This window comes from Jaculus jaculus, chromosome 5, assembly GCF_020740685.1.
Source record: "Jaculus jaculus isolate mJacJac1 chromosome 5, mJacJac1.mat.Y.cur, whole genome shotgun sequence".
Classification (NCBI taxonomy): Eukaryota; Metazoa; Chordata; class Mammalia; order Rodentia; family Dipodidae; genus Jaculus; species Jaculus jaculus.
In genome coordinates, this window is record NC_059106.1 from 96,205,480 (window position 1) to 96,218,547 (window position 13,068).

A 13,068-nucleotide genomic window follows, 5' to 3' on the forward strand; every position below is an offset into this window, starting at 1 on the left:
ACTGTTTTTATACTTTCTGAAAATGTGAAAACCATTCTTGGGCCAAAGTCTGTAGCCTGCCAACAGAGTTGCTAGCACATACGTCTAACCAACACCTGAATGTTGGGCATCTTGGCTTCGGTGCTTCAGCCAGAGTTGACCAGCAGATGGCGCTCTCTGTTAGCAGCCCTTCACTGAACTACATGGTTATCAAAAAAGATGTTAGCCGTCCTCGTTAGTATAGTGGTGAGTATCCCTGCCTGTCACGCGGGAGACCCGGGTTCGATTCCCCGACGGGGAGGCCAGTAGCCCTTTTAGCTGGGCGTGGTGGTGCACGCCTTTAATCAGCACTCGGGAGGCAGAGGTAGAAGGATCTCCGAGAGTTCGAGGCCACCCTGAGACTACATAGTGAATTCCAGGTCAGCCTGAGCCAGAGTGAGACCCTATGAGAAAGACAGATAAAGGGAGAGAGAGAAAGAGAATGGGCACGCCAGGGCTTCCAGCCTCTGCAAACGAACTCCAGACACGTGCGCCCCCTTGTGCATCTGGCTAACGTGGGACCTGGGGAACCGAGCCTCGAACTGGGGTCCTTAGGCTTCACAGGCAAGCACTTAACCGCTAAGCCATCTCTCCAGCCTGGGGTTAGTTTTTAATTTATGGAAATACATGTATTTAATTTTTTTGTTTGTTTGAGAGTGACAGAGAGAGAAAGAGGCAGAGAGAGAGAACGGGCATGCCAGGGCCTCTAGCCATTGCAAATGAACTCCAGATGTGTGTGGTCCCTTGTGCATCTGGCTAACGTTGGTCCTGGGGAATTGAGCCTCGAACCTGGGTCCTTACGGCTTCACAGACAAGCACTAAGCCATCTCTCCAGCCTGGAAATACAGATATTTAGGAAGAGATAAATGAATGCTATTAAATGTCTTTTCTTTGGCTGCAAACATGTTTTTCTTTCAATTTTTAGAAAAATCCACTCCATAGAGCCAGGCATGGTGGCACATGCCTTTAACCCCAGCACTCAGCAGGCAAAGGTAGGGAGGATCACTGTGAGTTTAAGGCCAGCCTGAGAATAGAATGAATTCCAGGTCAGTCTGGGCTAAAGTGAGACCCTACCTTGAAAAAACAAGCAAACAAACAAAAAAGAAGAGAAGGAGGAAGGAAGGAAGGGAAGATCCACTCCAGAACAATGATTTGGGGCTGGGGAGATGGTTCAGTGGTTAAAAGCATTTGCTGTACAATCCTAGCAGCTGGAGTTTAGGTCCCTAGAACCCACTTGAACCTAGACACAAGTAGGCTCTGGCATTCACAGCGGCAAAGCAACAAGAGAAACCCTGCCTCAAAGTAGAGATGAGGACTGACACCCTAAGGTTGTTCTCAGCTGTACATGTATGCCCTGTCAATCATATACATATGCACCTGTGCATGTGTATGCACACACACATGCACACAATTTTATTTACTTTTTTTTTTTTGATTTTCGAGGTAGGGTCTCACTCTAGCCCAGGCTGACCTGGAATTCACTATGGAGTCTCAGGGTAGCCTCAAACTCACAGCAATCCACCTACCTCTGCTTCCCAAGTGCTGGGATTAAAGGTGTGTGCCACCAGGGCCAACTTTACTTTTTTTGTTGTTGCTGTTGTTTGTTAGTTTGTTTGAGACAATATCTCACTGTAGTGCAGGCTAACCTGGAACTCACTCTGAAGACCCAGGCTAGCCTCGAACTCATAGCAATCCTCTCCTCTTGAGTGATGGGATTAAAAGCATGCACCCCCAGACCCAGCTACAAAACAAATTTTAGTCATTTATTTATTTATTTTTCTTTTTTCAAGGTAGGGTCCTACTCTAGTCCAAGCTGACTTAGAATTCACTATGTAGTCTCAGGGTGGCCTCAAATTCATGGCATTCCTCTTACCTTTGCCTCTCAAGTGCTGGGATTAAAGGTGTGCACTACCACATCTGGCCCCCAAAATAAAGTTTAAAAGAACTATAAAAACAAGAAAGAAGAACCCTTTATAAAGCACGAATGCAGGAGACAACTATTGAGTATTTGTTCATAATATATATGTTATCTTAACATCTACATGTTGACTGACTATCCCTAACCAAAATGCTTTGGGACCAGAAATGTTTCAGATTTTGTGATATTTGCTTATTCATAATGAGACAAATCGGAAATAAGACCCAACCCTGAATGCGTAATTTATTTATGCTTGACATATGCTTTCTTGGTGGAGTCCAAAGTCTAAATATGCAGTATTTCTAGTGTGCCCTGCATTTTGACTGTAGCCCATCATATCTAGAGTTTTCTACTTGTATCATGTCAGTGCTCAAAAAAATTCAGATTTCAAATATTTGGGCTAGGAATGCTTAGCCTTTAGTATATTTGGAAACAAATTTTAAATGATATGTTATACTCTGATAAAAGTATATAATCACTATCTGTCTCCTTTTTTAATAAAGTAATTCTTTTTAAATTATTTTTATTTATTTGAGAGAATGGGCACACCAGGGCCTCCCACTGCTACAGACACATGCACCATTTTGTGAGGGTACTGGGAATGAAACCTGGATCATGAGGCTTTGCAGGCAAACACCTTAACTGTTGAGCCAGCTCTCCAGCCCCAAGAGCTGTCCCTTAATTAGAACTTTAGAACTCAGCACTTTCTGTCATATTAGCCTTCCTCCACATCATAACTTATGTTTCCATATACCTAATCATCTGGAGTTTTTCTGTACTAGTTTTCATTGTGTGTTTTAAGATTTAAAAATAAAAACAATGGGCTGGAGAAATGGCTTAGCACTTAAGATACTTGCCTTACAAAGCCAAAGGACCCAGGTTCAATTCCCAGGACCCATATAAGCCAGATGCAGAAGATGGCACATGTATCTGGAGTTTGTTTGCAGCAACTGAAGGTCCTGTCACACTCATTCTTTTTTTTTTTTTTTTTTTTTGGTTTTTCGAGGTAGGGTCTCACTCTGGTCCAGGCTGACCTGGAATTAACTCTGTAGTCTCAGGGTGGCCTTGAACTCACGGTGATCCTCCTACCTCTGCCTCCCGAGTGCTGGGATTAAAGGCGTGTGCCACCACGCCCGGCTACACTCATTCTTTACCCCCCCCCAAATAAATAAAAATATTTAAAAATCAATTAAAAAAAAACAAATGATGGGCTGAGGGCTAAGAGGAGTTAATGTTTTCATCTCACATGTGCCATAACTATGTCATATTTCATCTTTTGGGTGATTGAAGAGTAATGGCACAGTTTTTGCCTCATGGCACTTGGCACGACAAGAATGAGATGATAAACGTGCAGACCCTGCATTCCAAGCAGTGGACTGCCAGCTGAGCTGTGTCTTCTACTTGCTAATCATTCTGTATTGGATCCCTTTCCAGGTGGTTTTGAGGCTCCTCTCTCAATGGACCCTGCAACATGTCCAATTGTCCCTGGCCAGGAGATGATCATAGAAATATCTAAGGGACACTCAGGGCTTGGTCTCAGCATCGTAGGAGGAAAGGACACACCCTTGGTAAGTCTATAGAAGTAAAGTATGCCTACTATCAGACTTGGTTGTTCAGCCAGCCTCCTTATAGCCCTGGAACACTTCTGCAAGAGACTTAGAATTTTTCTTTATTTCTCCTTCCTTCTTTCCTTCTTTCTTTCTTCTTCCTCTCTCCTCTTCTATTCTTCCCCTTCCCACCTCCTTTCTTTCTTCCTTTCAACAGGGTTTCATGTAGACCAGGATACCCTCAGACTAATTTTGTAGCCCAGGAATACCTCAAACTGGTCCTCCTGCCTCTGCTGCTAGAATTCTGGGATTACCAGCACACCTGGCTGCCATTTTCATAGTAAGGAAGAAAAACCATTAGAAGCCATTGTGCATATCTTTTCTTGCCAGCTTTCGATTTTGTCCTCGACATTTTATTTTACCAGGATTTTTCCCTTCTAGGATATTAGGCGATTTTTCACTATCATGGCAAGATTTAAAAGTAAGAGTATTTAGAAAACAGCCTGGTGAGCAGAACAGTTCTCATCATTATATACCCCATCAGCCTCATATGTAGTTGGGGACAGAAAGTAAACCATATCATTCCAGTCCTGTGACTTAATTCATTGGTTTACCATGCTGGACTTTCTAAAATGATGGAATTTTTAAAAATATTTTATTTTTATTTATTTATTTGAGAAAGAGGGAAAGAGGCAGAGTGAGAGAGAGAGAATGGTGATGCCAGGGCTTCCATCCACTGCAAATGAACTTCAGATGCATGAGCCACCTTGTGCATTTGGCTTATGTGGGTACTGGGGAGTTGAACCAAGGTCCTTTGGCTTTTCAGGCAAGTGCCTTAACCACTAAGCCATCTCTTCAGCCCCAAATGATGGGATTTTTGATTATCCAATGCCCAGGTCCCTCATTAGCACAGTAGATAGGACATCAGTCTCATGATTAACCAACACCTTTTGTTTGTCATTATTCAGTGAGGCTATTAAACTGCTAAAGCTTTTTCTCAGTTTTTTGTTGCTGTTGTTTGTTTTTGCTTTTGTTATATTCATTGCAACTAATCAATGCATATATACATTACATATATACAGTAATACATGCAAAGTTGAATTGATACAAAGTGGTGTCAATTGAAAAATAGGCCAGGCTCGGTGGTGCACACTTTTAATTCCGGCTCGTTTGTAGTCTGCCTTGCCCATACTTACTCTATGTCTCACTCTCTCTCCCTCTCAAGTAAATAAATAAAAAGATTTTGTTTTTGTTTGTTTATTTTTACTTATTTGAGAGCGACAGACAGAGAGAAAGAGGCAGATAGAGAGAGAGAATGGGCGCGCCAGGGCCTCCAGCCACTGCAAACTGAACTCCAGATGCGTGCGCCCCCTTGTTCATCTGGCTAACGTGGGTCCTGGAGAATTGAGCCTCGAACCGGGGTCCTTAGGCTTGACAGGCAAGCGCTTAACCACTAAGCCATCTCTCCAGCCCTAAAAAGATATTTTTAAAAAAATAAAATAAAAACTGGGCATGGTGGTGCATGCCTTTAATCCCAGCACTTGGGAGGCAGAGGTAGGAGGATCGCCATGAGTTCAAGGCCACCCTGAAATTACATAGTGAATTCCAGGTCAGCCTGGGCCAGAGTGAGACCCTATCTAAAAAAAAAAACAAAAAATAAAATAAAATTTAATGTAGGCTGGGTGTGGTGGTTCATGCCTGGACTACAGACAGAGTGAGTTCCAGGTCAGCTTAGGCCTGCCCTTTCCCCCTCCAAAAAAACCTGATGTAGAGTTGGAGAGATGGCTTAGCAGTTACGGCACTTGCCTGTGAAGCCTAAGAACGCATGTTCAATCTCTCTGCAGATACCACGTAAGTCAGACACACAAAGGTGACACAAGTGCAAGGTTATACATGTGCACTAGGTGGTGCAAGTGTCTGGGGTTCTCTGCAGTGGCTCTGAGGCCCTGGAATGCCAATTCTCTCTCTCTCTCTCTCTAAAAAAAAAAAAAAAACAAAACTTGATGTAGACACTGTCCTTCTGGTCTTCATATATTATTCACATGTAACTTTTCATGTAATCCTGATTACATGAGCTCTAATCCTTTTACAAGGTAGTAACATTTTCCTTAATTGTGGATGAGGAAACCAAGATGCAGATATGTTAGCAAATGTCTCCAAAGACATCCTGGTAGTGGGTGCAGGTGGCATTTGATCAGATTGTCTGACTGGCTTTAAATGTGTAAAGTCTCTATACTGGCCTTACTAGAAATCCCCGAACCTCAGCCATGTTGGCTTCATTCAGTTCTTCCATTGAGTCTTATTGCCCCCATACAAGGCTTTTGTGACTGTCCACTCTGTCAGGGCATCTGCAGGGTGGGGGTTGAACTTTTGTTCACTTCCTGGCATGATTAGAACAGTGCTAACCATCCCATTGGAGGAGTAACTGAAAGGCTGGGAAAGAGACAACAGGGACAGTCTGGACTTTTTGTGAGACCTTAAGATCACTTCTTGCAGGCGAGGCATGAGAATCCTTCAGTAGTCTCTCAAATCAGTTCAAAAGAATGGTTCAGGCATGGTGGCACACAGCTTTAATCCTAGCACTGAGGATGCAGAGGTAGGAGGATTGCTATGAGTTTGAGGCCAGCCTGGGCTAGAGTGAGACCCTACCTTGAAAAACAGAAATAATAAATAAAAAAAATAAAAAGAATGGTTCAGGTGCTCCTAAAAGGCTCAATGACAGGCAAGTTTTGAGGTGTGAATTCAATCCCCAGCAATGCATAAACTGGGTGTGGTGGTGAATGCCAGTAATCTAGGCACTTGGGAGATGGAAGCAGAGTTTCGGGTCTCTGAGCTACATGAAACTCTGGCATAACTAAGTAAATAAAAGTCTTGAGGGCTTTTCAAAATATTTCATTTTACATATATATTTGAAAGACTTAGGAAAAGGAGAGAGAGAAAAAATGGGCGCTCCGGGGCCCCCCAGACATATGTGCCACCTTGTGCATCTGGCTTACATGGGTACTCGGGAATCAAATGAGGGTTCTTAGTCTTCACAGGAAAGCTCCTTAACCACTAAACCATCTCTCCAGCCCATGGATTTTTGTTTGTTTTTTTGAGGTAGGGTCTCACTCTAGCCCAGGCTGACCTGGAATTCACTATGGAGTCTCAGGGTGGCCTCGAACTCACAGCGATCCTCCTACCTCTGCCTCCCTAGTGCTGGGATTAAAGGCGTGCGCCACCACGCCCAGCCCATGGATTTTTTTTTTTTTAACTAACAAGGCCAAATTATTATAGGGTTGTCTATGGAAAGTACTACTTCTTATCACTTTTGAAAAGTTTATACATACAAGGTCTAGTTAGTAAACTTTGACTTTCTTGGAGTCTCTTTGCAAGAGGAAGAAGAAAGGCAAACACTGACTGGGTATGGTGGCACCTTTAGTCCCAGCATTCTAAAGGCAGAAGTAGGAGGATAGTCATGAGTTCAAGGCCACCCTGATACTACATAATGAATTCCAGGTTAGCCTGGGCTAGAGTGAGACCTTATCTCTTTGGTACTGCTCCATTATAAATGAGTAGGTCCTGGGGAGAGAGATTATATTCTTTTTTTTAATGCACAAACAAGATTTAATAGAGCCGGGCGTGGTGGTGCACGCCTTTAATCCCAGCACTCGGGAGGCAGAGGTAGGAGGATCGCCGTGAGTTCAAGGCCACCCTGAGACTACAGAGTTAATTCCAGGTCAGCCTGGACCAGAGTGAGACACTACCTCGAAAAACCAAAAAAAAAAAAAAAAAAAAAAAAGATTTAATAGGTACTTTACTTCATACATTTTTAACCATAACACTGGTACCATTCAAAGGGAAAACCTCAATAGCTTAAGACCAATTCTTAAGATAACAAAGTCTATTTTGCACCTTCTGCTGAGCCTCTGTTAATGGCCTGAATAGTTTTTGAGTATGTTGCAAAGGGTCTTTGAAACAGAGAGGCTTTCTCTACCTGTATGTGTCTGTTATAATCTAGAGTCCCTTGGGAAGTTCCCACAAAGGATAAGAACCTTCTATCCTCCTACCTCCCCAGAGTTCACAAATAGAAAGGAAACCACTGAAAATCAAAAACCAAGAAAAATCCAAGAACAGAATATAAAACCTTGTTGCAGGCAAAAACTGGGAGCAAAAAAAAATGAAATAAGGTTGTGTGTGTGTATGCGTGCGTGCATGTGTGTGTGTGAAAGTGTAAAGGAGGGGGGGAAATAAAGAATAACTGTGTGGCCAGGCATGGTGGCGCACGCCTTTAATCCCAGCACTTGGGAGGCAGAGGTAGGAGGATCACTGTGAGTTCAAGGCCATTCTGAGACTCCATAATGAATTCCAGGTCAGCCTGGGCTAGAGTGAGACCCTACCTCAAAAAAAAAAAAAAAAAAAAAAGAAAAGAAAAAAAAATCTGTGTGAACTGAAGTATCCTAAAAAACACAGCTGTGTTATTCTAAATTGATAGTAACTCACTAGAAGTTCATGATTGTGGAGAAATGGAATGTTGCAGATTGGCAGCCACAATTACCTTAGGCTATCTCCAGCCTCCTTAGTAGCCATTTAATACCAACCCCTGTATATAACATCCTTTAGACTATTAGGTAAAGCCTCTGGATTATATCAGCAGACCACCAGCTTCCAACAATCCAAAAACTAAAGTATGTCATTAGATAGCATCTTAAACCTATGGTAAAAAATTCTCCACTTAGCTATAACTATAACCTGCCTACTTTACGTCTTCAACAATGTCTTTGGTAAATGCACTCATTTGTGGCTTACTTTTGTTTTATGACTGAAAATTCCGTAACATTGCCCACATCGTTAACAGCGACTTATTTCTGTACATCCAAGACAAGATCACTCATATTTGGCTCATGTGCTATGTTTTGCTTTGACATAGATGGAGGCAGATTCTTCTTTGGTCTAATACTCATTTGGCAAGAAAAAACTACTGAGCCGGGTGTGATGGTGCATGCCTTTAATCCTCCTCCCACTTGGGAGGCTGAGATAGGAGATTTAACATGAGTTTGAGGCAAGCCTGAGCTATAGGGTATGTACTAGGTCAGCCTAGGCTAGAATGAAACTCTGGTTCAAAAAAAAAACTCAAAACAATTTAGAAAAACAGTCACTGAAGATATTTTTAAATCTGAATTACACCTTGAAGGTTATTTCATGGTTCTGGCCAAGTCATGTGCTAATTCTCACACCTATTATCAAATTAACCCTCAAAGGACCTACCTAGCCTTGAAGGCCTTTCTTACTATCCACAGAACAAAAGCAAAAATCAAGTACCAAGTGGTACTAGCCCTACAGGCCAGTATGGTGAGGGCTTAGTAAGCAAGGACACCCCAGGGATGGGGACAGAGCTCAATGGTAGACGTTTGCTTACTTTGAGATCGCTCTGTCAGCCTGATCTCAGACCAGCTCTGTTTATCTTATTTGTTTGTTTTTTTAGTTTTTTGAGATAGAGTTTCACTCTAGCCCAGGCTGACCTGGAATTCACTATGAACCTCAGGGTGGTCTTAAATTCATGGTCCTCTTACCTCTTCCTCCCAAGTGCTGGGATTACCTCTAACTCTCTTGAATCCACTTTTAACCAGAGTCCCTTCTTTTTTTATTGGTAGATATAGCAGACAACAATTGAGAGGGGACAAGAAATTGTGTAGTACATGACAGGATACAATTTACAATTTTATAACCCAATTTTTAATTTTCAATGTCATTAATGAGAATTAATTATGTCATTTCCTCACAGGCAGGTTTTTTATTCTTGCTTATCCCAGATTCATTAAGAAATGACAAATAAATAAATAATAAAAAGAAAGGACAATATAAAATGGTCTTTTAGAAGTTCTGTTCTTGGGGCTGAGGAGATGGCCCAGTAGTTAAAAATATTTTCTTGTGAAGTCTGCTGGCCCAGGATCAATTCCCCAGTCACCCATCCAGAAGCATGTTTGTCTGTATCAAGAGACCCTGGCACATGCATGCACACACGCATACACAGACACATGCACACACACAAAATAATAATTTTTTAAAAGTAGTTCTGATTTTCATCCAAACATCTCAATTAGACAAACAGGAAACTATATAACAACTCCTACCACTAATTTATATTTAATATTCATCTCACTCAAGAAAATTCAAGTTCCATTAGAAATGGAGATGATTCTACCACTTATAATTGAAATTATTTTAACAATCAAATTATCATAAATTATATATAAGCTAAAAATGCATACTGTGAGAAAATCCTGCTCAAATTTGTATGCTTCACCTCCAGTGGCACAAAAGACATTGTGGAGACTTGAGAAGTTTTTATCTCTGCCCATTTGAATGAAAGCAGGCATGTCATGAGTGGGAAAGCGTATAAAGTGCAGATTGCCTTTGCGTCCATCCACAGTCAGGTCCTTCAGCTCCAGGTGCACATCCCGGATTCCTGTGGTGCCCTAAGCCACATTGGAGGTCAGGTACTTCCGAATGCTTTTAAGACTCTCCACTTCCTCCTCCTCTTCTTCAGCAGTGATGTCTTTGGGTTCAAAATAAACAAGTTTGACCAGGGTTCCACCAATATCCAAGCCAAACCATGGAAAAACTTTCAACCATAACTGAGTATCAGTGGCCTTAATGCTCCAGCCAAGACACAGACTTGCAGACTGGATTAAAAGGCAGGATCCTTCTGTTTGTTGCCGCCAAGAAACTCACTTCTCCATAGAAGACAGACACTTCAAGGCCGCTTTTTCCGGAGGCTTTCGAGCCGCTGGCAGGAGACCGTGGGGCCGCTGTAGGAGCCGGGCCGGTCTTGCCTCACACCCTCCGCTGCCCTGCTGTGGCGCTCCTTGGGCACCCTGGCCGGTCGCTCCCATTCGCAGCAGCCCCCGCTGCTGCCTGAGCCAGGCCCCCAGCGCCGGACTCCTCGCCTCCTCCGCAGCGGCAGCCCAAGCAGAGGCGGGCCCTGGGCCTGCCAATATATATATATATATATTTTTTTTTTTTTTTTTTTCCAACGTAGGGTCTTGTTCTAACTCAGACTGACCTGGAATTTACTCTGTAGTCTCAGGGTGGCCTTGAACTCATGGCAGTCCTCCTACCTCTGCCTCCTGAGTGCTGGGGTCAAAGGTTGTGTGCCACCACGCCCAGCAAAAATGTAAATTATTATTATTATTTTGATATTTTCAAGGTAGGGTCTCACGCTAGGCCAGGCTGACCTGGAACTCACACTGTAGTTCCAGCTGGCCTTGAACTCAATACGATCCTCCTACCGCTGCCTTCCAAGTGCTGGAATTAAAGGAGTGTGCCATCACACCTGGCAAGTTGCACATTTTTCCTCTTTTCTTCGTTTTTGGTTTTTTGTTTGTTTGGTTTTTTTTTTGGGGGGGGGTCGTTGAGGTAGAGTCTCACTGTAGCCCAGGCTGACCTGGAATTCACTATGTAGTCTCAGGATGGCCTTAAACTCAAAGCAATCCTCCTACCTCTTGGTCCAGAGTGCTGAGATTTAAGGCATGTGCCACCACACCCTGCTCTTTTTTCTTCCTTTCTCTTTCTCTCTCCTCCCCCTATCTCTGTCTAATTACTTGATTGAATTTGTTGCTAGGGATTGAATCCAAGGGACCATGCACACTAAACATGTACTGTACTACTGAGGTACAGCCCAACCCTAATATTAATTTATTCCATTCTTTTTAAATTTATTTATTAGAGAGAGAAGGAGGCAGATAGAAGGAGAGAGAATGGGTGTTCTAGGGCCTTCAGCCACTGCAAACTTAACTCCAGACACATAAACCATCTCGTGCATCTGGCTTACATGGGTCCTGGGGAATAGAACCTGGGTTTTTTGGCTTTGCAGGCAAGCACCTTAACCACTAAGCCATCTCTCCAGCCCTATTCCATTATTACATGCAAATTCTATATGGTAATTCCAATTTAATTCATTTTTATTGAACAGTTGTGTAGGGAGGTATATTATTAAGACATGTCAAAATAAAACAACCCTTACATTTGGATGTCATGTGGCAGTTTATGCAAGTAGGAATTGAAGAAATGAAGTTCCTTCTTCCAGTATAAGTGAGCATTTAATCATGTTGTCAAAAGAGCCACTATGAGGGGCTGGAGAGATGGCTCATGGTTAAAGGCACTTGCTCGCAAAGCCTCATGACCTGGGTTCAGTTTCCCAGTTTCACATAAAGCCAGATGCACAAAGGGGAGCATGCATCTGGAGTTTGTTTGCAGTGACAAGAGGCCCTGACACGCCCATTTGCTCTTTCTCTTTCACCCTCTCTGCTTACAAATAAATAATTTTTTTTAAGAGTCACTATTTCTAATCCTGACCAAATGTTTTTTATATTACTATAGCTTTTTGCCCAAGAATGTTTTATTTTCCAGTATCATAAGTGCTAAACATTATGATCCATTTTCTTTTTCTTTGGTGGTGAGGGGGGGTTATAGATGCATATTAGAATAAATAGAATATCTAATTTGTTACTGGTTTTATTGTTGTTGTTGTTTGTTTTGAGGCAGGGCCTGCCTCACTATACCCTGGGCTAAAGTATGGCCTTAAACTCCTGACACTGCTCCTGCCTCAGCCTCCCAAGAGCTGGAGTTAAAAGCATGCACCACCACAGCTAGCCTTTTTAACTTGTTCCTTTTGTATGTCTTTATGTAGACATGATCATATGTCTATTCTGAAGTACCCTCATTTAACCTTCCCATTATAAGGTCTGCTGTCAATTTGACAATCTGAAGGTAGGACTGCAGCAATTTAAACTCCTGAATATTTTTGAAGTGAACAGGGTAGAAGCTACTTTAGATGTGATTAGGTGTTTTATTTGGCGGTTCCCCCTCATGTGAACTTTCAACAGGCTGTTTCATGAGGAGTGTGGTTTGCTTTGGCCTGGAACCCTCAGAGCCAAGCTCCTTTTCTCATTGCTTCTTAAGTCATATATTTTCATACAAAACATCTTATGACCTTAGTTCACTTTAAAATCAAAGCAGAGTTTACAAAAAATCTGAATCACACTGAAAGAATGTAACAAATAGTACCTCCAAGTTGTCAGGTTTGCACATTTCTGTGATTGTAAGCAAAAAGTATGCAAGCTGAGTAAAATTTAAATGAATAAGCATTAAATGGAACCATGAAGACTTATAAAATAGAATACAAATATTGTCCCATTTTCTTCAATAAAACTATGTTTTATTATTTGAAAAAATATATTTATAATGATGAATATCAGTGTTTTGTTAAATTTGGCTTTGCAAGGAAAATCCATTGTATTTAAAGTAAATGTAAAACTTTCACTTTGGAGTTTAAGAAACAGTCTTAAAGTATAAAAATTACATATATATATATATATATATATATATATATATATATATATCAATTCTTATGTTAGCTGTTTTATTGTCAAGATTTTCATTTCATATAGTAGCTATCTGGTAAATAAGTAGTGTTCCAAGAACTTGAAAAGCCTATTTCCATTTTAGAATTACTCACTTAGTCAGTTGCATTAAAACACACGTACGCACACATACACACTATTTCTTCCAGTGTAACTGAACACTTAATCTTTTACTAAAAGA

The 13,068-nt window shown here is 41.7% G+C and overlaps 1 protein-coding gene across 8 annotated transcripts in view; it reads left to right on the top strand.

Moving 5' to 3' along the window:
* Window positions 1–13,068, top strand: part of Patj (PATJ crumbs cell polarity complex component) — a 430,613-nt gene that overhangs the window by 340,665 nt on the left and 76,880 nt on the right. For all 8 annotated transcript variants that reach the window (XM_045148899.1, XM_045148905.1, XM_045148902.1 and 5 more), the window contains one exon: window positions 3,371–3,504. In XM_045148899.1, coding sequence (XP_045004834.1) covers window positions 3,371–3,504 — 134 coding nt within the window. The remainder of the gene's footprint in view (window positions 1–3,370; window positions 3,505–13,068) is intronic.